The sequence below is a fragment of the Panthera onca genome, chromosome F1 (assembly GCF_046562875.1).
Source record: "Panthera onca isolate mPanOnc1 chromosome F1, mPanOnc1 haplotype 2, whole genome shotgun sequence".
Lineage (NCBI taxonomy): Eukaryota > Metazoa > Chordata > Mammalia > Carnivora > Felidae > Panthera > Panthera onca.
In genome coordinates, this window is record NC_138355.1 from 56,409,841 (window position 1) to 56,433,250 (window position 23,410).

Genomic DNA, 23,410 nt, shown 5'->3' on the forward strand with positions numbered 1-23,410 from the left:
AGAGTACGACAGAAGTGAGGGTGTCCTCCAGTTTCAAAATTCTGTGATTGAATACTTTCTAGCAGTGCTTCTCAATTAGTAAACCAGAAGGCATGCTGGACATCTGACACCCGGACCCTCTCAGTGTCCCAGGAAGCCAGCTAGTTTATCCCCTTCAGCTCTGAGCCACCCTGTTTCTTCACCACACCAGGGCACACAAATATTATGATTTCTTTAATATGTCTTAAGACATAAAGGATGGTCAGAGAGCACTGCTTTTAGAGAATTTAAGGGAAATCACTTGTTTGGTGAATAAACACTACTTTAACCAGCTGTTGTTCTGATGATCATCAATTCGTACGTAACTAGCATCCTACATGTGTGGAGAAGAGGGTCTGTGATTTCTGAACCGCACACACAGCGGCATGATGACGGGGCACACCGTCCCCTAAAGTCCACCGTTAATAAAAGGTAGCTGCTTGGACTGTAATTATGGCATCCTGGCTACCCAAACTTGAAGCTTTTATGGGGCTTATGCAATTAACTACTTAAATGCATCGTAACATTGCTTCTCTGACAGCAAAGTATTGATTTTTTAATCATTTTCAAGTCTCCTCTAGCACAAATAAATGTACTACAGTTACAGTTAATGCACTGTGTACATGCATTAAATGCTGGTGTGACACAATTTATTATTTTGTGATATATAGAATTGAAGTTTGGCTTCTCAGAAATTAGCACCACCGGTCCAGCATCAGTATGGAAACTACCATTGTCCTTGATACTCCAAATTCTCTACCTTCAAAAAGCTGGAGACCTTTGTTAATAGGATAGTTAGGCTTTTACAAAAAGGGGGGGAGCTGAATATAAATCTTTTATATATGTCAGTGTAGGAGAAAATTAAAAATAGTCTAACGGAAGATACAGTTTATATTTTCCTAAAGGTGTCACTGTAGGACCTACGGCAACTTTGTTCAGATGAATTTTCGTCTCCTTAATTTCTTTCCTTGTACTTATTTAGGGTACATCTATCAAAATATTTTGCATACTGTAGTCTCCCTGATTCAGCCAATTTTTGCATATTCTAATTGTGTCATTTTAATGTCTTCCTATAGGTAACACTTTATAAAGCTAAAAGGCTGTTTTAAAAAGTATGATTTCTGCATGCCAAAAAGGCCAGGAGAACCCTATTAAAGTCACATATCTAAATGCAGACCTGATGACAGAGGTCATTACATGTTTCATCAACAAGCCTTTTGCTTGGGTGCAGCCACACAGTCAAAATTAAAGTTGGTGAGTAAAAAGCAGTTAATTTTGTTTTGTTAGAAATAATATCATTTTAGTTTTAGCATCTAAGACAGATGCCAGCATTTCACTCTGAACAGATGGTAATTCCTTCTAATAGTGCATCTCTGTATTAGTAAGGTCTGTTGTGTATACAAACAGTAATAAACAGTAGGTAAGGATCAAAATAAATTTTAATTGTTGACATTAAATTCTGGCAGCCACAGTTCTAAGGCTGCAATATTCCTTTTTCAAATCTGTCAGATTTACTAATGCTGCGAGAGCTTTGCCGAAAGCTGCCAGATTCCAGTCTCAGTAAAAAGATTTTTACATGCCGCTGGTAACCCGTCTGTAGCAGGATACCTGTTTTCGTACCCTGACACCATTGTTCAATAATGACATGGAATTGGTACGACCATCCGTGTGACGGTCAGCCAGGATTGCTTTTAGAATATTCCTGAAGGACCGAGCATCTAACGAAGAGGTTATAATAAAGAGCTATATCCAATTTGTTACACTATGGGTAACGGTAGGATCACACCCCTTTCCCTACCCTGCTCAGGAAAGGTTTCCCATTCAACTCATTTTATTCTACTTGCAAATCTGGGCATTCCTGAACTTCTCTGAAAGTGACATCATTCCTTCCCTTCATATTGTTTGCTTTGCCTGACTCTGAAGGATTTCCCTGACAGTCAGAGCTACCATCAGCTGTGTTCTCCTATAGGCTTTGCTGTGTGGATCCAGAGTGCCAACAAGCACCAGTTTGGTCCTGATAATGCCTCCAGCGATCTGGTATTACAAGTAGTAGCCGCTATTTATTTTGGGAAGCTGCCATGTTAAAGAAAAAAAAAAAAACATTAAAAAACCCAGTTTGGCATTCAGGTGACTGTTCAATAACAAACATGCTTTGCAATCATATTTCTTTAAAAAATGGATGTATTTTTTTTAATCATGAAAAATATATTGCTTCCACCATATGGGACAACCAACGACTCACCAACCGATTTAAGATGCAGCATATTGAGCTGACCATATGTTACAGTGCTGTTGAATGGCTGAGTGATTCATGCCCGTCACATTCTAGTATATCAATTAAAGCTCCTTGAAGTCTGCATGATTTGTGTCTCTGTTATTAAACCCTGCTAATTCATCCCACTTACACATCTGTTATAAATCTCTAGGAGTGCTGCATGATTCATGGCAATCTGTGAGCATGCTACAGCAAATTCTTCTCCTTGTAATTAACAGTAAATTGTTTTACTGCCATGCAATGAATTTTTCAGTTATATTGCAAATGAACTCCTAAATGTGCGGTTCTTTCCTAAGAACTGACTTATATCATTAGGCAATTAAAAAGTATTGCTTTGAACCAAAAGCTTTTAATCAAGAGAAATACAACTTAAACATCGCTTAAGAGCCATGGAAATTTGACATGTTGGTTAAAACTGTAAAAGAATTTCTGTTGGGGAAAGAGCAAAACAAACAAACAAAACCCTCCGTGTACTCAGGATTTCCCTGATGCTAAGATAGAACTGCTGTCTGGAAACACTCGGTGAGACAAGTTTGCACAGATACTGTTTATCTTAGAAGTTACTTAAGTCATCTGTCATTACCAAATTTCTCAGATTGCTTTACACTTCTCTAATTGTAAAACAGTGCCTTTATTTTTGAAATAAATAATTGGATAATTAGCCAAGTTGGATCATCAGAGGATTCCAGAGCTGTTCAAGTGTTCTTGTCAAAGGTGAAGCAAATTCATTTCAGCTCCCCTCTGCAGCTCTTCGAAGAGGCTTTGATTTTTTTTTTCCCCCACTTTCTTGGCAGCAGCTTCAGATTCATGAGTCCATACATCAAGTCAGTAGTTTAACAACAAATGGAATTAAATTCAAAGAAGGGAAACTAATTGAAGGACAGCAACAAAAGTGTTTGGTAATGTGCTTTTTAATATGGCATGCCACATTTGCATGATAATTTTTCCTTTTTAGCATGGAGCAGAAAGTGACTAGCTTAATGAGGGATTATTCAAGGCAGGAACGAACAAAATGCATTCATAACTAAGAACAAAGATTGTATTATGAAACAAAAACAGGCAACCTCAGAGAAGTAACTGGATGATTGGTTTATGCATTATGAATAAAAAGATAGAAAAATATTTATATTAGTATTCACTAATGACTATATATACAAGATTGTTGTAATTAAAATTATAAATTAACATATTAAGAGTGCTTGTTTAATCACTCTGGGTCCTATTCACAATGAAAAGACTCATGTACCTGCATGCAAAACAATGTGTGTTTTCAACTGAGCAGCAAACAGCCTATACATTTTACTTTTGATTCAGAGAAAAACCTTAATGCACCGCTAATTACTTGCTTAATGGGAGATGGGTACTTCTAAGCTTGTAGTGTAGAGGTCAATTTATGACAGGCAAAGGAAATATCACATTGCTCGTCCAGGAATGGAGCTCCAAGAGGAATTGCTCTTAAGAAACGTTTAAATTGTACTGAATTCGCAAAGCGTGGAAACACACAAATTTCCTAAATTGAAAGGGTGATCTTAAGGAAAAAATAACAAGGACTCTAACAGGGCCCGGGCCATCGGTTCATTACCGACAGAAACCCAGAAGCAACTCCAGAGCCACTGATGACCCTGCTTGGAGACTTTGCTACAGAGACAAGAAACGTGGCTGCTCCTGGGTGTATGCCTCCTGCAGATCAGTTCTCAGGTTTGTCGCAAGCACGAAACTAAAGAGGTAGCAATGCAACATTCCGGAAGAAATGCACCAGTTCTAACCATATCTTTCACTGAAAAAATACTTGAAACAAAACAAGAGCCAGTTGAAATTCTCAGGCTTTCTACTAAAAGTCAGATAAATCTTCACAAGTATCTTTTTGATTCCTGTGACTGAGATTTAAGGAGGAAACATATTTTTACGAATCAATGATTTCAAAAGGCTGAATACTATCACTAACTTTTGGAACCCCTTTTCAAAGGTTTTGAATGGTCACTGGCTTCTTTCCTTCTCCTAAAATAAATTTGTATGAACTACATTTTCATGTAAGAGTTAATTCCCCACACATCCATTCGAATTCGCTGCAGTAATATATTCCCTCCGACTTGCAATTTTATTACTTGAAGAAACAGGGCAGGAAGAATCCTAAAGCTGCAAGTCAACTTTTATTTCTTCCCTACAGCAAACCTGTTGACCAAAAGGATTGACTATCTCCGTGTTTATTTTTATGACTTAGCATCTGTGAGTTATAGCCAGATGTTTAATCTTAAGAAAATTTTGGAAACAAAAACTTTCATTTACTGAAAATAAGGGTGGCAAAAAGATACTGGATCTGTAATTGCTGGGCTTTTCCTTATATCCCAACAAAAACAAAGAAGTTCATTCTTACTGATCTCAACACCCTTGAAAATTATGTCCTTTAAAATAAATCAAATGGCAAGTAAAAATTATTTTGCCATACTTTTGTCATGTAAGTGACTTTGTTCTCTGCTCTACAGATGAAGAATCAGAGTCCTGACAAAAATTAAAGGATTAAGAAAAAAAACATTTCCCCAGAAGAACACTAAAATGACTTTTCCTTCAGAAAAGAAAGCATTTTACATGGGAACGAAAGTTGATGTATTTCTCTTAATGGAAATTGGGTAGAGGGAGTATTGTGGCAAAGAACAACAACAACAACAACAACAACAACAATTTTAATTTCCACATTTAAATTCGCACATTCAGAACATCTTAAATTTACCATCACATCTTCTGCAACTGCTCAGCCCTTTACAATCCAGCTTCTATTCAACCATGTTAAATAGAGGGCTTCCGAGAGGGCCTCCCATGCCACCTTCCTTGTAGATCCCATTCGTCTTGCTTTCCCTACAGCATATGATGCTACAGAATTCTAGACCTTCTAGAACTCTCTCTTCCCTTAACTTTTCTGACACTGCTCCCTCTAATTCTGCCCATGTCTGTGTTCCCCTTACTCCTTTCTCTTTCTCCCAAAATATAAGCCTTCACTGAGATGCGAACTTTTAATTTGTATTTTCTCTGCTTTCACTAATTCATTATCACCTACAGCTTTAGCGTTTATCTCTATGCAATAATCACAAAATCTGTATCAGTGTTATGCTCCAGATTTGCATTTTCTGTTCTGGGATCCTAAGACTTTCCATGGATGTGTTTCTACCCAATGATCAAACTTCTACTCATGAGTTTATGTCTTCATCTTTGTTATTATATTTAGTGGCATGACCACGGTCTGCAACACTGACTGTTGTCTTCAATTCTTCCCTCTTCTTAACCTATGGATTTCTCTTCTTTGGTCCACCTCCATTCCCTTCCTCCAATCTTTACTTCTATTTATCTGATTTACTCCCTCTCTGCCTCTTAGAAAAGTCTACCAGACCCTATTTACACACTCTCTTCTTGTCTATTTACACTCTACTGCCAGACCAATCTTCATATACCTTAATTTTCATCCCATCAGTATTTGGCACAATGCCAGTCTCTAAAATAGTGACTATAATGGTATTTGTTCAGTCAAATGGTATTGTTCAAATCAAAGCTACTTATCCCAGAGTCTATGTTCCCATAGTGTTCTTTTGTCCGTGTTCTAATACCTCCAGATGCTAACCTTATCTGTTGTATGTCAACACCTTAATGCAGACACCATTAAACTGTCCTTGAATGAATTATATTTGAAACCCTCACAGTGCCTTAAATGGGTAGGCCCTTAATACATGCTTACTGAATTGAGCACTCACAATAAACTAGAGTAACAATATAATTATGGCACTTTAGAGTCAGAAAGGATTCAGAGGACGTAGATTAGTTTTCTTTCACTACATTTCCAGTGGACAGGAGCAGCCTTAAGTATTCTCACCAGTAAGTTAAATGAGAGCTGCTCAGAGCACTCAGCTAGGCCATCCTCCATGCCACGGAAACCAGTTGCTACAACCAAGGAGGATGCTGTTAGCACAGATGTTATCACTGGTGCATTAGCCAGGGAGTGCCTGTTTCATAGACATGTGCCCCACTTTCCCCTTGCCATCCCGAGGGTCCATCTAGTCTCTGCAGACGGGCATATGTCCCTCCATTTCCTTTAGTTTGCTAGTTTCCATGAAAAGACAGACTGAATCTCATCTACAGGAAAGTACCTGCACTAGTGGTAGAACTATGACGTGTGAGGTGCAGATGGGGGTGCCGTGGTGTGCAGTGTAGGGGAGAGACTTGAGCGGAGAGAACTGAAAATGTTATTGGAAGTACGTCAAGAAAAAGATGAATTAGACTGAGGAGAGCCCCTAAGGAGTAGAAGGAAAATGTTGAATAGAGGCCACATAGAGATATTTTAGATCCATGTAAGAAATCACCTCTGGAAAGAGGTCTCTAAACCTGGATTTGCCTGAGAGGTAGTAGCTCCCCTACCACGAAAGGTATCAAGCATGGGTTGGACAAACACTTGGGAACAATGTTACAAAGAATATACCATTATTGGTTAGAAAGTCACACTAGGTGATTTTAAACGTTTTACCCTGGGGGTCATGATTTCAGTTCTACTCAGTCACATGGTTGGTATCCATCTATCTTCCACTATAAGTATATCCCTCTGTATCTTCCACTATACCTCAGGCCAATCTTCAGCTTGCATTGTTTCTATTTTTACTTTCTTCAGCCTGCAAGACTGAGTCCTCTTTTTTTTGTTCTCTAGTCCCAAACTATGTCATCTTTCCAAAAGAAGGCAGAGAGCCTGCCTCTATTATCCATATTCAGCAGCCCTCTAATAATCAAACAAACAAACAAACAGTCTTATAGGAGAATGGTATTTTGTACAACCTAGGTACCCCATAAATGTATTCATACATATGAAATACATATAAATATATAACAATACAAAGAGTTTGGTTGGAGAGGTAATAAAACAAACATACTTCTTTAGAATTTGTGAGTTGTTCTCACTGATAGAAATTTGAAGAAACAAATTACTTGGATGAGATCATTTGAGCCAAACAAGTTTTTCCAGAACTAAAGCGAGGTAAAACAAAACAATAGAATCAGACTTGAACACAGGGAAAAGGCATAAGGAATATTTTTATAGCTAAATATGTTTTCATATCTGTCATTCACCCAGAAGTCTTTCGACCTTCTCACATCTGGATTTTCTAAGAGTTTCTTAACCTCCTCACATTTGGAAATTTTCTTAGGGAGCACCAAGCTTTGCTTGACTGCAGACAGAAAAACTGATTTGAAAATACACTAAATGCAGAGTAATTGAGTTATGTAGGTGTTAGTAATACATATAATCAAGTTTGTATGAATCTAGTTTGTTCTATGTAAAGCAAGCAATATTTTATGCAAAGCATTTCCTACTAAGATCATACTTGATAATGACTCCTTTATTTAAATTGTATAAACTTAGTAGCTTCTTATTAATAATAAGTAAATTAATAATTACACTGCTGCCTATCCATTAAAGGTAAAATATAACACCAGAATATCCCACTAGTTCCTGGATGTCTGCCTTTAGCCCCAGAGGGCAGGAGTGGGTAGACCCAAAGCCCGCAAAAAGGGTCAAGAAGAAATATCCTGAGCCCTCATAAGAAGCCTCCTGAATACTTCTAACAACTGTCAGGATATCAGTAGGACCTAGAGTGAATACTGAGCCCTGGAGTCACTCTGCATCTAGCTGCATTTCTTATTATGGCACAGCTGCAACTCAGGGCTCCCAGGGACCTCTTAGAAACTTAAGTCTATTTATTTATTTTTGTTTGTTTAAAAATGTCAATACAGCTAGCAATCAGGGTTCGTGATCAGGGAGCAGGAGAAACCAGAAAAGACAAGTATTAAGTCCAAACTAGAGAAGGTATTGAGCTTTATAGGTGTTTGTTTACAAATATACAATATATTTTTCACATTTTTCAGGTACAGAAAAACTTGCTTACCTGCTGCTAATGTCTGTCCTGCTCCTGAAGCACTGGTCACACAACCAATTGAATTGCAGAGAGAAATAGTGAAGTTGTATATCTTATAAGGTTTTAGTTCTTTTACAATGTAAGACAGTTCTTGGGATTTGGCAGTATACAACACCTTCAAGGCCAAAAAAAAAAAAAAAAAGTCAGATAATAGATAAACAGTGTGAGAAATGTAACTTTGGCAGTCAAGAAACCAGAATCCAGTCATGTTCTATGAATTCAGACAAAGAAATTATTGCCAACCACTATTAGGAAAGGGATTTTTTTTTTGAAGAGTCTCAACAAGCTAGGATTTAATTGATAATTGTACAATCACACTGTTTTATGAGGTAATAATCCAGTTCCTGAGTGGATAAATGAGGAAAGCAAGTTATTGCCTCATAAAGCAGCGTGGTGGTATGGTTATTGTCACCAATGGCAGAGATAAAGGATGGTGACATTGTGATTGTTATCATGAAAGGGCCAAATAAAACCATGGGGCTTGGCCAAAACGAACCCCATGCAGTGATGCCCACACGTCATTTGATGGAACTAGCACAGAAAAATGTCACTATGTTAAATTAATCCCATCATTTTCTTTAAAAATAAAAAGCCACAAAAGAAAAAGGAAAACAAGTAAACACATTACTGAGCATCCACATGAGGTCAATTCTCAATTATCTTTCTTATACAAATAAGCATATGCAGATTAGATCAAACAGTTACATTTCTTCAAATATTGTCTTTATCACACAATTTCAAGGGAGAAAAGCAGATTTGAGCGAAGGAGGCTGAAAGGAACGCCATAGTACATAAACAAATAATTAAACAACTAACACTGAGCCTTGGTCCTATCATTAAAACTAGGAATGATCAAAAGCAACTGTATAAGTTTACTTAGTTTACAGATACAAAAACCACTGGAAATTGTATTCAGAAAAAGAAGTCATTAAAACAAAAAGTATGACACCAAGCATGAGTATAAAACTTTTTTCTAAGGGATACTGATATCATAGCAAATAATCTTCTATATGTATAAATATAGATAGCTGTTAAGGTTTGTAACATTTGAAGTAATTTTCTAGATATTCTCCCTTTAGAAATACAATAAAATTCATTTGGAATATTGCCTAGGCATTTACTTTAAAACTTTATAACCTAAATGAGTAGTTCTAGAAAACAGTGTGAAGGGGATATGAACTACATCATTTATATAATATTTTTCAGAAATAAAGGTGATTCCAAAGGTCTAAAAATCTAGGAATAATTTAAAACTTTGGTATTATTTCCTTGCAATTACATTTAGAAATCAGAAAACATCAAAAACCAAATCATGAGTACTTCATTTTTCTAATTCTGAAATTGTTATTGATTTTATAAAATGTTCTCTTCTGTGCAATGTGATTTAAAATTTTCTAAGAAAAATAAAACTTTGAAATGAGTAAAATGTATTGAGTATTGCTATAAAATTTATCCCATTTAGAACAACTCTGGTTTGGATTAATTTAGATTTTTAGAAAATGAAATTGTTTTCAGGATAAAATACAGCAAAGTGTTTCTTATTTTAAGGAAGATGTGGTAAAAAAAAAAAATACAATGGAATATTATGTAGCCATAAAAAGGGAGGAGATCATGCCATTTCCAACAACATGGATGGACCTAGAGGGTATTATGCTAAGTAAAAGAAGTAACACTTAGAAAGAGACATATGATATGGTTCACTCATATGTGGAATCTAAAATATGTATTATGTGTAATAGTATTGTATGGTGACAGATGGTAGCTGCATTCGTGGTGAACATAGCATAACATACAGAGAAGTTGAATCACTATGTTGTACACCTGACACTATTGTGACATCACATCAACTATATTCAAATTAAAAAAAATTAATTTGAAAATAAAGTGTTTCCTTTGTAATCTAGGATGTTGAATCATTTGTTTAATAAACTATTCTTCATAGCAAGAACACATAATGACATATAATAAGAAATAGAAAATGTAGATTAATACTAATTTTGATGGGCTTTTACTTCTCTACATATGATTGGTACAAATTACCAGATTTTAAAAGGACATTTACCTTCAAGCTTGTAGCACATAAAATAATCACTCAGATGAGTTTTTTCTCTACCATATATACAGTCATTTTACACATCTTAAAGGATCAATTTAATTGAAAATTTTCTTTGGCACAAATCTTTAAAGAGGTGGAAAGAAATCTGTGGAAGCTTGAAATCCTACACTGATAATATCAACTGTTCTATATATTTCCTTGCCACATTCTTTTTTTTTTATGTTAATTTATTTTTGAAAGAGAGACAGAATGTGAGTGGGGGAGAGGCAGAGAGAGAGGGAGACACAGAATTTGAAGCAGGCTCCAGGCTCTGAGCTGTCAGCATAGATCCTAACACAGGGCTTGAACCCACAAACCACAAGATCATGACCTGAACCGAAGTCAGACGCTTAACCAACTGAGCCACCCAGGTGCCCCTTCCTTGCCACATTCTTAGCCAAAATTTCCTTAACAGTTATTTTACAGTAGCTTTCCCTAGAAATTTTGGCTATTTATTTACCAAACTTATAACAAGACACACTCAGGTCAGTGTGGATACAAATTTAACTACTGAAGTGACAATTTTGACTTTGCCACTCTTGATTTCATTTTCGTTAATACACAATGAAGTAGATAGATATTTGTGGGGGAGAGAAAGCGTAAGAGAAGAAAGTGACATATCTACATCTTTCTTCAATTGGGCCACAAAGAAAGGACTTTTAAACAAAGATGCATATCCATAATTTTTGTCATAAAAATGTAATCTTTTACTGCTCCACTGAACTATAAAGTGATCTTTTTAAAGTGTAATGTAGTCTTAGCCCATTAATAAAAATCACTAATAGTAGCTAATATTCGTCAAGCTCTTGAAGTTCCACAGACACCACATAGGTAAGAAGAAATTGTTTTCCTATTTTACGGATGAGTAAGACCTGAAACACAGAGATGTGTGGAGGGCTAGGGATTGCCAGAAATGGGATATAAACAAATTGACTTCCAAGGCTATATTTTTATGAACGGTGTTTTTTACTTAGTTTTGTGTCTTGGAAGAGAATATTATACTGCAAGCAATAGTTGCTTTGAAACTATCTTACAAGGAAAGAACAGTTTACAAAACAAAAGAGTAGCAAAAACAACAAAACATCAATGATAAATATGGTATGAAATTAAGGACCAAACAAAGCAGTGATGGCTGTAAATTTACCCTAAATCCTGCTATATGCTGGATTGGTAGACTAAGTTGTTTAAGCTAAAAGATTTGTATAAGACTAGGTCTATTTTTGCCACCTGAGACAGTTGCAGATAAGTCAGTGCTTATTTCCAGACTAATGAAAAAGTGTAACAAGGAGTCATAAATTATTTATTGACTCTTTTTCTTCTCCTAGTTTTGTGTTGTATACATGCTCGGTCTACTGAAAAGGCTCGAAAATATTGGCAAACCTATTGGCAATGGGTTGAACAGTGTCCCCCACAAATTCTTGTTCACCTAGTACCTCAGAAAGTTATCTTACTTGGAAATACGGTCTTTGCAGATGTAATTAATTAAATCACACGTTTAGGGTGAGCTTTAAATATAAGTCATATATTTATAGGAGAAAGGAGAGGGCTACACAGACACAGAGGAGATAATGACACAGAGAAGACTATGTGACAACATGCTGAGATTGGAGTTTTGTGGCCACCAACACCAGAAACTACCAGAAGCTGGAGGAAGCAAGGAAGGATTCTCATCTAGAGCCACTGGGGGGAAAATGGCCCTGCCAACACTTGGATTTCAGACTGTGGCCTCCACTTAAAAAATAATAAATTTCAGTGCGCCTGGGTGGCTCAGTCAGTTAAGCCTCCAACTTCGATTCAGGTCATGATCTCCCAGTTTGTGGGTTGGAGCCCCACACTGGGCTCTGTGCTGACAGCTCGGAGCCTGGAGCCTGCTTCCGATTCTGTCTCCCTCTCTCTCTGCCCATCCCCCACTCACACTCTGTCTCCATCTCTCTCAAAAAATGAATAAAAAAAAAAGAAGAAGAATCAGAGAATCAAGAAGTGGCAGTTATGTTGAAGTCTTGATAAGTATTATGTCCCCCAAAGAATGAGAGACCACGTTTTTGAAAATTAAGGGGTCTGCGCCATCAGTAAAATGTTTGGGGGTGCAGTAGCCTGAGACATGCTAGGACACCCCTTCCAAAATAAAGGTCAGCTTATTGCCTCTTGCACTTACACTAGTAGGAAGGAAACAGAATGTCTGGCAGGCCTTCTTAGGTTCTGAAGAGAGCATATTCCACATCTGGGAATACTATTCTGACCAAGTTACTGAGTGATATGGAGCGCTGCCAGCTCTGAGTGTGCCCTCAAGCGGAAATGGATTCTTCAGCAGGTCAAGGTCAAGGCTGTTTTGCAAGCAGCCAAGCAACTTGGGACACAAAGTCTATCAGAGCCTGTGGTACTAAAGGTGGCTAGAGTGGGAAAAGATGCTGTGAGACATTTACGGCAAGCTCTCAATAAGAGAATCGCAAGGTAGACTCACAGGATCTGGAGCAAGGGCATATGACACAGTGGAAATTAAACACCATTTGCTAGACAGCTTCTAGCGTGCTATTGGGCCTTGGTAAAAGCAGAGAACCTGACTGTGGAACATCCAATGGCCATGAAGCTAGAGTTGCCTCTCATGAGCTGAGTTCTGTCAGACATGCCATCTCTTAAGGCCATTGAAGCCCAACAGAAATTCATCATAAAATGGAAAGGGATATCTGGGGAAAGGGATATCCATAAATGGAAGGGGGCATAAAAAGAGCCAGGAATTATTATATACTGTGCAAGCAGATTGTTGGGACCCCCATCTTATCGACCATTTGTATAGTGGTAGCTCAATCAATCTCAGCTCATACCTATGACTTGTTGGAGGTCCCTCAAGAGCTGAGAGAGTATAAACATGCGGTTTGGTTCACAGGTGGGTTGCCTTAGTGTGTGGTTGCAAGTGCACGATAGCTGCTCTGTAGCTCCATTCAAGGATGATCCCGAACACCAGTAGCGCACCTTGTCATCGATTTTGTATGGAAAGGGAAGGATCCAAAGGTAGAATACACCTGAACTATATGACAGTGGCTGGGATGTATTAGTCATGGGCATGAGAGAGAAAAGACGAGAAGATCAGGAACCAGGAAGTCTGAGAAAGAAGAGTGTGGATAGGACCATGGGAGAGATAGTTATGTGCGAAGATCCCTTTATATTGTGCTAGTGCTACCAAAGAGCATCTTCCTCAGAAGAGGTGCTAAACAGTCAAGCACACAGAATGACTTGTCCAGTTAACGTCAGCCATCTCTGTCATCGGCCACCCTCATGCTGATAGAATAGACTAATGGAGTACATTGGCCACACCATAAACTGGAGGGAAAGAAGAGCCTCTCACCGCCCCCCCCCCACCAGGATTGTTATATACATATCAAATGACTTAGTCCATGCACATAATACAGCTTCATAAGTTAGCTATGATTATTATTCTCATTACTTCTAGCTAGAGGATGAAGTACTAGTAAACAATATGTCACTGTATATCCCAAACCTTCAACATGTTAATACCCTTTGCTATAAGCTGCTATAAGAGTTCCTCAGAATTCTTTTCTCTTCAGGAATATGCAAAATGTACACATAAGACATTCTTATCAATGCTACTTATATTTCCAAAAGAATCAATACAGTATAAATATCAACTGATTGTGGGTTGGCTAAATGCATTATTGTCTGCCCAAATAATGTGATGCTACATAGCTACTGAGAGTCGGCTTCTTACAAGATATATAAGGATATATGTTAAGTGTAAAAAGCAGATTTTATTAAACAACGTTATATCTATTTTGTCTTAATACATGCTTATATTAGAAAAAATAGGTGCTATAAGTATATAGAGCCTTGCACACATAATATCATATCAGGAAACAATGCCCCATTTAAGGAATCTAGAAGAGAGAAATCGGTCACAGAATTCTGCAAACTCAGAAAATATCAAAATGAAGACAATTCAATTTTGAAAGGACATTAGTTCAAATAACAATACCTGTGACAATGCTGCAGGAACAGATTGTTGAGGTGACTGTTCAGAAATCATATTGATCTTATACCCCATAACTTCTCCTCTTGTTACATTATCTGCCGGCTTCTCCCAGGACACATTGAGGGAGTACGGTGAAAGCGGGGAGACGGAGGGAGGGGTCATGAACTCTGGCACTATCAATGACAACAAGTACAGCAGCCAACAATGAACGCCATTATTTACAGGTTTCGGGAGTAAATTCATACATGTGTTCTAGTTTCTGCCATACCCCTGTTCCTTACATTAACACCCTGATTTTTAAAAATCAAAGGATATACTGGTGTTTATAAAAGCCATTCACTTTTTTTTTTATGTTTTCTGCAAGGATGTTCTCCATTCTTATTTTACCAGCAAAGGTATTTTCCATTCACAAAATAAAAATCGTATAGGAATTTGCTAACGTTCGTGAAGATAACTAATAGATTTTTTGGAGTGGGGAATCATAGGTCTTATGAAGCATTTGAAAGGAGAAGTCATCAAAACTAAGTCTTAGTCCACAAAGTCCAGAACAACGAAGAGTAACACACTAGAGTTCTAATGGAGAGAAGTATTTCACCCACACTGATACAGCTTGGAGAATATTACTCTTCAGAAAGTGGTAAATCGAAACTGTTCTAAATAACCCCAAAGAAATTTTTTAAGTTTTCAATAAATCTTGATTGAAATGTTCAGAGTACATACACACATACATTCTCCCCCTGCCATCCTTGAGATCTTAATATGGATTTTAAATGTGCTAACCAAAGGTGTATTATCAAAGGACCTCACTGCACGCTCAGGAGCCAGTGACCCATAAGATTATGAGGGTCCAGTATTGCAGTTTCACCCATTACTTTTCATTTCTGACCTTGATTTTCCCCTTCCAGAACGCCATGGCTCATCACTTGTGCTATCATGGCACTATTATTTGTCCAAGATGGCTGGTAGTCATTAAGAGATGCTCAAGCAGAATGCACATTTTATTCATGAAATGATTCCCTTGGACATCAACCTAAAGCTACCCTTATCCTCCCCACAGTCTTAACAGAGCCAATTTAAATCAGGACTTGGGATTTCTTGAATATCCATAGATTCAAAACATAACAAAAGTGTATTTTTTTGGTTAAAGGCTCATGATATTTGAGGTGTTTTTAATGTAAAGAGTAAGGGGGAGGGTTAAAAAATCTCTCATTTGCCATAGTGAAGATATCTTCAGAAAATTAAAAATGTCACACTCCTTTCTTCCCACACTGCCAGCTGCTTGTGAGTACAGTTGCAAATTACGGATTTTGATACCCGGGATTCTATCATTAGGTACCACCTAGTACCTACACTATTTGCTTTGGAGAGAGAAATAAAAACAAAGCAGGATTTGTGAAATGGGTAACAGCTATCTCTTTCATTGAATATAAATTGTACTGAATTTGGAGCAAGATAGGATATATGGCCAACCCACTTCAGGAATGGAAACCAATTGCTATTTTTGGCAAACATTCCCAAAAGACTGTAACTACAGTGAAGTTATTTTTCCCTCTTGAAGTAATAGCTCAGGCATTTACTTTTTTTTCCCTAAAACTCACTGCAAGTGCTTTATGACCTTGAGTTATTTATGTAGCCAACCAATATATTAAATTTTTCCTTGGCCTATATAAATTTATAATTCTTGCTTTTCAAAATGTACTTTAGTGCTGTTGACTTTCATTTGGGGCAGCATTTTTATGTGGGAGTCTTAAAAGTAGAATTCAAAACCCTTTTCCTCACCTGATTCTCCTGTTCTTTCTGAAGTCCAGGCAGATGACACACTGCCAGCCATATTCACAGCTGACACTCGAAACCCATACGTGGTATATGGCTCCAAGGCAGTGATGGTTGTAGCTGTCTGAGGAGGTTTTAATGCATTTTCATTGGCCGATTCTCCAAATGGGTGAGGACTGAGCCATCCACTGCTCTGAAAAACTTGACTTTCTGCTGACGTGGCTTGTCCATCAGATCTCAATCTTTTCATGTACAGTTCATATCTTATTATCACTCCTAGAAAAGTGAAACATAGAGCCAAGGAGACTCATCGGACAAAGTGACAGTTTTGGGGGTAGGGTGGGGGTAGGTCAGTTAAAGAGTTCTGCTGGCTTTGCCTTATTCTCCTGACTAGATTACCTGTTCACTCCTTTAATAATCCAGATGATGGGACTTCTAAAAGACAACAAGCTGATGGATAGATGAATGTATAAAGTACCGCTAAAAAGCATATTCGTGGAAAAACAAACTAAAAGGGAATGCATAAACACAAAATAGCGATAACTTATTACAGGTAAATCCAATCCTCTGCAGAGTGAAGGGCCATAATTTCTAAGAAGAATTGCTTTGTTTGAGGGAGGGGTGTAATCTGATCACTGCACCTCCAATTTGTATACTTTCAAATTTGGGGATTTTAATTTAATTATCTATTTAACACAGCCCCATTTACATAAATATTAGAACATTCAACTTAATTTCTACATATTCTTAACAAGTAACTCTAAAAGTCCAAGATAAAAGGTTTTGCCATAGTACACACATGAAATTAATTACTAAAAATCTATGAATTTGTGTCTGGCCTATATAACCAAGGGTTCAATTGTATGAAGACAAAAAATTAACTTAATGGAGTCAGCCAGCCTATATACATATTTTTGGTATTATTTTATATCCTTTTCTTGGTTAAAAGAGAAAATTTACTGCTTATGGGTGCCCTGGCTTGTGACACAGTCAAATATAATGCATCTCATAAGTGAGTTTCAAATTAGAAACATCATTTGTGTTGTGACAGATGTCATTAAGAGCAAAGATAATATTAGCCTTTTAAGGGGCAATTTAAATGAATGGAATTTATTATTAGATTAAAGAAATACACTTGTTCTACTAACTTGTTCTACATAGTCCAAAGAGTGTTTGATATCTTTAGACCTTCTCAATTATTCTATCCTACAGTTACAAAAATGAATACAATTGCCAGACTCTTACTGCACGATTCCAAATGCCTAAATTCTCATTCATGTTTGGCCAAGAAAGGGAGATCTGAGCCTTGCCTTCCTACCATTTGGTTCCACTGGGGGAGACCACTCGACGTGAAGCTCTGTAGAACTGATCTTCCACACTGCAGGTGGACTCAGCCTTCGGGGAGGTGCTTGGGCTGTGATCACTGTAAGGGGTGAGCTGTGTAAACAGCCCCCACTAGTACATGCCTGTACAGAGAAATGGTACTTGGTGAATGGAACCAGATTCCAGACGGTAGCTGCAGTCTCACGACCTTCATAAGGAACACACGGCTGAATGCCACCCAAAGGAGCACAGGACAAAATATATTTTTCTATAGGACCAGAACGATTTGAAGGTGTGGTCCAGGTAAGTGTTACGGAGTCTGAGCCAACAGGAATGATATAACTTAAGTTCAAGTGTCCTTCCGGGACCCCCGGTTTCGTCTTGAAAGTGACAGGTGCACTCTTTGTGGAGCCATGCACGCTGGCGGTCTCGATGTAATAGGAATATGAAGTATATGGTGACAGGTCAGTGTCTAAGAAGTACTGAATATCTGAAATTAAAGAGAAAAAAAAGAAGAAAATAGTTACATGTCACAAATTAGTAAGGAACTATTTGCAACCATTTTCCTATGTACAACCTGCTCTTTTGAGTAAGAATATGGTTCATATATTTAAAACAGAAATAAAGCAAATACTGATTATTTGTATGGTATAAGTGCCTTTTGTAATGAAGGATATTAGAAGGCTTAAGCTCTCATTCTTTATATAATATGGTGTCTTTTTTATAGAAGATATAAGAGGAATTTCTGGCAGTTCTCTGAAACTGAAATAACAGGTTTTTTCTTCTATATGACCTGTTTGCTTGTTAAACAATATTTTGCACCACACGAAGGGTTGGCAAACTGCTACCACAGGCCACATTGGCCACCTGGCCAATAGCATGACTGGAAACTTTCCTGAATTTATGACTCCTAGAAACTGTGAAATTAGAAATGTTTATTGTTGTTTTAAACCACTAACTTTTGCAGACATTTGTAATCAGCAGTGGACAACTTACACAAGAGAAGTCTGGTTTTTAAAAGATTACAAAGATAGGGAGCGGACATGATTAGATGTGTGCCTGGAATCCCATTCTCTAAGGGGACAGGAAGCGTACTGCAGGATTGTGACAATTAAAACATGCCAGGTAGCCACGGAGAAACGTTTACAGGCTCCAGCTCTATTGTTGCAAAGGAGGCAATGAAGGGTAAGTGTGAAACTGAGAAGCAACAGACTGAGGGCTTGTACAAGCATACACTAAAACATATTTTATAAGACCATGGTCCTTACTCAAATTCTTGGGAAGCATTTCCTCAGGAAGCATCTAAAAGTACTGATGTGTCATTTATAATAGGAAATGTTGAAGTATATTAAAGTGGAATTTAATGCGTTATAATATTGTAATATTAATGTATTACATTAATAGAATTTTAATATCATGTAATTATTATAAAACATAGTAACGAGGGCCATGTAGCAACATGAGAAAAAAGCATAAAAGGCAATAGTGCATATATGTAAATATTATTATGAAAAATAAACTGGAGTACACACTATTCCAGAAACTTTCCAAAGTGAAGTTAGTCATCATACTAGAATGCTGGAATCGTGATATTAAAAAAATTTCTTTGATGATTTCTTCATCGGATATGACATTTTTATAAGAAAAAGATCTACCCCAGGGGCACCTGGGTGGCTCAGGTCATGATCTCACAGTTTGTGGGTTTGAGCCCCATATTGGGCTCTGTGCTGACAGCTCAGAGCCTGGAGCCTGCTTCAGATTCTCTGTCCCCCCCCCCCCCTCTCTCTGCCCCTCCCCTGCTAATGCTGTCTCTCTCTCTCTCAAAAATAAACATTAAAAATGTTTTTAAAAAAGAAAAAGATCTACCCCAATGACAAAATTACATAGACAAATTATTGTACACTGAGATTCCTCTTTGGAGGCACTAATACTAGTAATAACTAAATGCACTGATGAATTTCTTTCCAAGTACACTTAATATCAAATTTAAAAAATGTGTTCTCATTGATATCTAATTTTTGTCTCCTGTATTAGTGAAACTTTCTATTATAAAATCAAACCAGGGAACTGTTACCTTCTGAGAACCTAAGTAATCTGGGAAAATCCAGACTCATATTCTCCTAATTCCTTATCTTTCTTGCAGTCCAAAACTGAAGTAGGTTCAGGGCAGAGGGGTGTTGGCAATTTTTTAAAAATGTACTGAGCATGCTTAAATGAGGTAGGAGTGGGAGAATATTATGAGATTTCAGGTTTTCCTGGATGTAGAAGAAAGAAAATTAGCCATAATCTCCCATTGTGACATATAATGTGCATATACCCTTCTCACATTTTAGTAGTTTAATAGTTTGATAAATTGTCTGTCTTCGACACTAGACTTAACATTCTGGGAAAGCCAAGATCATGTCCTCCTTACTTGCCACCATTTGTAGCACAGAGTAGAATTTCAATAAATATTTGTTAAATCAATCAGTAAAACTGATGCATAAAATTTACTATGCCTCCACTCTTATGTGGATCCTGAGAAACTTAACAGAAGACCATGGGGTGGGGGGGAAGGGAAAAAAAAAGGTTAGAGAGGGAGGGAGCCAAAACATAAGAGACTAGAACAAACTGAGGGTTGATGGGGGATGGGAGGGAGGGGAGGGTGGGTGATGGGCATTGAGGAGGGCACCTGATGGGATGAGCACTGGGTGTTGTATGGAAACCAATTTGACAGTAAATTTCATATTTAAAAAAATTACTATGCCTCTTTAGAAAATGTGATATCCTCCATTGGAAGGATTTGATGAATGACGTTTACTATGTCTCTCCAGAAAAAGTGATATCCTGCACTGGAAAAATGTGCCTGTGATATATTGAGAGTAGTTGCTAAGTAGTGTCATTCTATCAGTTATTCAAATGCCTACTACATTGGTTTTCGATAGATTACCTGAACATCATACTTGTTGCTCATAACATAGCATTGTTATTACAATTGAACAATTAAGGAAATTTCTCTATCATAGCCATGGTGCAGCTACTATTACATGTATTTCTGGCATATAATAATAAATTCAATAAATATTTATTAAATTAAAGTTATGTATATCCCACATGAGACTGTTTAAAATACTCAAAAATTTTTGAAAAAAGATCATTTAAGGCTAGAAAATGATGGAAAATACTCTACTTAACATGCCAAAAGCCAAAACCTAAAAGGCAAAAATAACTATCAATGCTAAATATTTCAAGAGACTGGCATGTGCTTAAACTGGAAGTTGGAAGACATATAACCTGATGATAATTAAAAAGTTCAGCACGTACGTAATAGTTGTAGCATTTGAGAAATGGGACATAATCTCAATAGATCAAAATTTACAAGAGCAGTCTACATAGTAAGTAATTAGAGTAATGATAGAATTGAGATGGCAACATATATTTGGTTAAAAATATTATATAAACATACAATATGAACTAAATAAAAGGAGTTGAAAGGGTATAAACAGAATTCCCCTTAATTCTGTCATAGCAACAATAAAATAACTCAGGTTAAAAGAACTTATCTCAAGCAGGTTGCACTGCTCAGTTAGGAGAAGAATTATCTCTATCTTTAACTCTGAGCTGGGAAAATTGTTCTCCTACCACAAACTTCTGCACATTTGGGGAAACATTCAGAATTCTTCCTTCAGCATGAACTCATGATCTCAGCTGGTACCCACTCTGGATTGAGGTATGTCCTAATACACCACCCATGAAAGCTACCTGGACCAGCTCAGGTTTCCTGAATGTACCTTATTTTCTCCTACACCTGCCCTTCATGCCTTTTCACGTACAATTTCTTCCATGACAATCATTCTTGCTCTACCATAGTACCTGGCTAACCCAGTTCACACATCACTTCCTGACTGCAAAACTTTTAATGGTTCTCAGTCTCCATCTCTGATACCGTAGTCAGGGTTACAGTACTTTCTTAAAACTCCAAGTCTACTCTAATTCAACATTTAAAATATATTACAATTTTGTTTTACTTTTTATCTCCCCTCTCGATAACGAGAACTATTCCTTCCATCTTTATATTTCTAGTGACTCACACAGTTCCTGATCTGGAGTTAGCACTGAATAAAATTTCATTGAATAAATGAAGGAATGATTTTTCCAAATATTTTTCTAGGAAAGAATATTGAGAGCCTTAGAGAAACAGTTACTTGCCATCATCTCTTCTGTTTTTTTTCCTCATCCCCTCCCTATATTCTCTGTTTGTCTCTCAGAGTAGCTGAGCTATCTTACCACTTGTTACATTGATCCCTTGATGTAGTGTGGAATAACAAATGATAACGATATTAAAAGTAGAAATGAAATCTCAGGGTTCACTAAGATGTATAGTTGTCTGAAACTCTAAGCTACGTTAATGTCTTTAGGCTATGTAAACAACGGTCAGGTGTTGAAGTATTCGTCTAGTTTCTCTGTGAAAGGATTTTTTTTTTTTTTTTTTTAGAGTAAACATGTAAGGGCTATTTCTCTACTCATGGCATCCCAAATGAGTAATGATTTAACTGTGAAGTTGGGGAGAAGAAGGGGAAACAGAACATGCTTAGATCAGCCCATTGATTTTTCTCTCTCCTAATCTGTCTTCCTGAAGGAGGGAAGGTCTATTCTCCAATCTGACTTTTATCAGTAATGAAGATTATTTTTATTTTTCATTTCCACCTTCCTGACTGCTAGGTCTAGTTTTCTTTAGGTTCCAAATTCAAGTAGGAAAACATAATATGATTTATTGACCACTCCCTAAAACTGCAACACTACTAAATGAGTGCTATTTCCTATGATAGCTGTTCTCTTCACACCTATGACATGGAAAATACCTATAAGCAAACCAGATTGGCACTACAGGGGAGATAATATTAGGTGCTGATTATGTACAATTCCCAATGTGCTTACTTGACCTCTAGATCTTTCTCTCCTATTTTTGAAAGCTGGTTATGTACAAGCTTATGAAGCTGTAAATTTTGCTTATTTTTGAAAAGTCTGTAACTCAGATATCTTACAATTATTCCACAATTAGTGTGCTATTATTAATAATAAATACTTTGCAACCTTTAAAGATAATAATACATCAGTGTGTCATGATCTTAGGTTGGAAATAACTGTCCTAGAGAATCCCAGAGTGCATCAGGCAAGCTAAGAAAAGTTTTTATTCTAACAAGGAATTCTATAATGGTCTCAACCAAGTGATCAAACTTTCTCGGAAGACAACACTATTAATTTTCTTTGAAAAGTTCAATGATTCTCCACCTATAATTCCAAATGCCTTTATTTAACCCAAAGATTTGTGTTCATCCGACTGAATATAAGTACTGTTTCCTTTTCATATTACACATGCTATCCACACACTGGAAATAGAGTAATAAACATGAGGGGATTATTAGGATGATACAAAGTTCTGACAGCGTTAACCAATTGTTCTTACTGTTCAAATGCCATCATGCAGATAATTTTCACATCATTAATTATAGTGATTGTCAAGAAATGCCAGAAGTGGCATTTTTTTAGTGAAAAATAAGGTTTTAGGAAATAATACCTTGTTTAATAGGATTATATAAATGTCTGATTAGTGAATGAGTACACACTTATTATGTAAGAAACTGTTATTTGGATTCTATATTAGTACAATCATGAAAAAGAGCCAGAGTGTTATATTCTCATGCAATGGTCTGTAAAACAGATCACAATATGTTACTATAGAAAACATGCCACTGGATTGAAGGGCATAATTGAAGTTTAATTTTATTATTGAATTAAGCTGTATGGAAAATAGGGTGATCCTAATTCACAATTTTCAGCAATAATCCAACCAGTGGTACTGTCATCTTCAAAATTACTTTCAATATTTTTAGAACTCTCTCTTCTCCTATCACAAAAGTTTAAGTTTAAGGACACCTGGATCATGCTGATATTTGGAAGAAAATAAACATTCTAGTAGCAGGTTTTTGGGATGCTTTGCCAACATGGCAGATGTA

At 36.9% G+C, this 23,410-nt stretch overlaps 1 protein-coding gene across 1 annotated transcript in view; it reads right to left on the reverse strand.

The window, feature by feature from the left end:
• Window positions 1–23,410, reverse strand: part of USH2A (usherin) — a 737,363-nt gene that overhangs the window by 512,316 nt on the left and 201,637 nt on the right. Inside the window, exons 17-20 of the mRNA XM_078441308.2 lie at window positions 17,410–17,904; window positions 16,098–16,367; window positions 14,322–14,491; window positions 8,209–8,353 (exon numbers count right to left, since the gene is read on the reverse strand). Coding sequence (XP_078297434.2) covers window positions 8,209–8,353; window positions 14,322–14,491; window positions 16,098–16,367; window positions 17,410–17,904 — 1,080 coding nt within the window. The remainder of the gene's footprint in view (window positions 1–8,208; window positions 8,354–14,321; window positions 14,492–16,097; window positions 16,368–17,409; window positions 17,905–23,410) is intronic.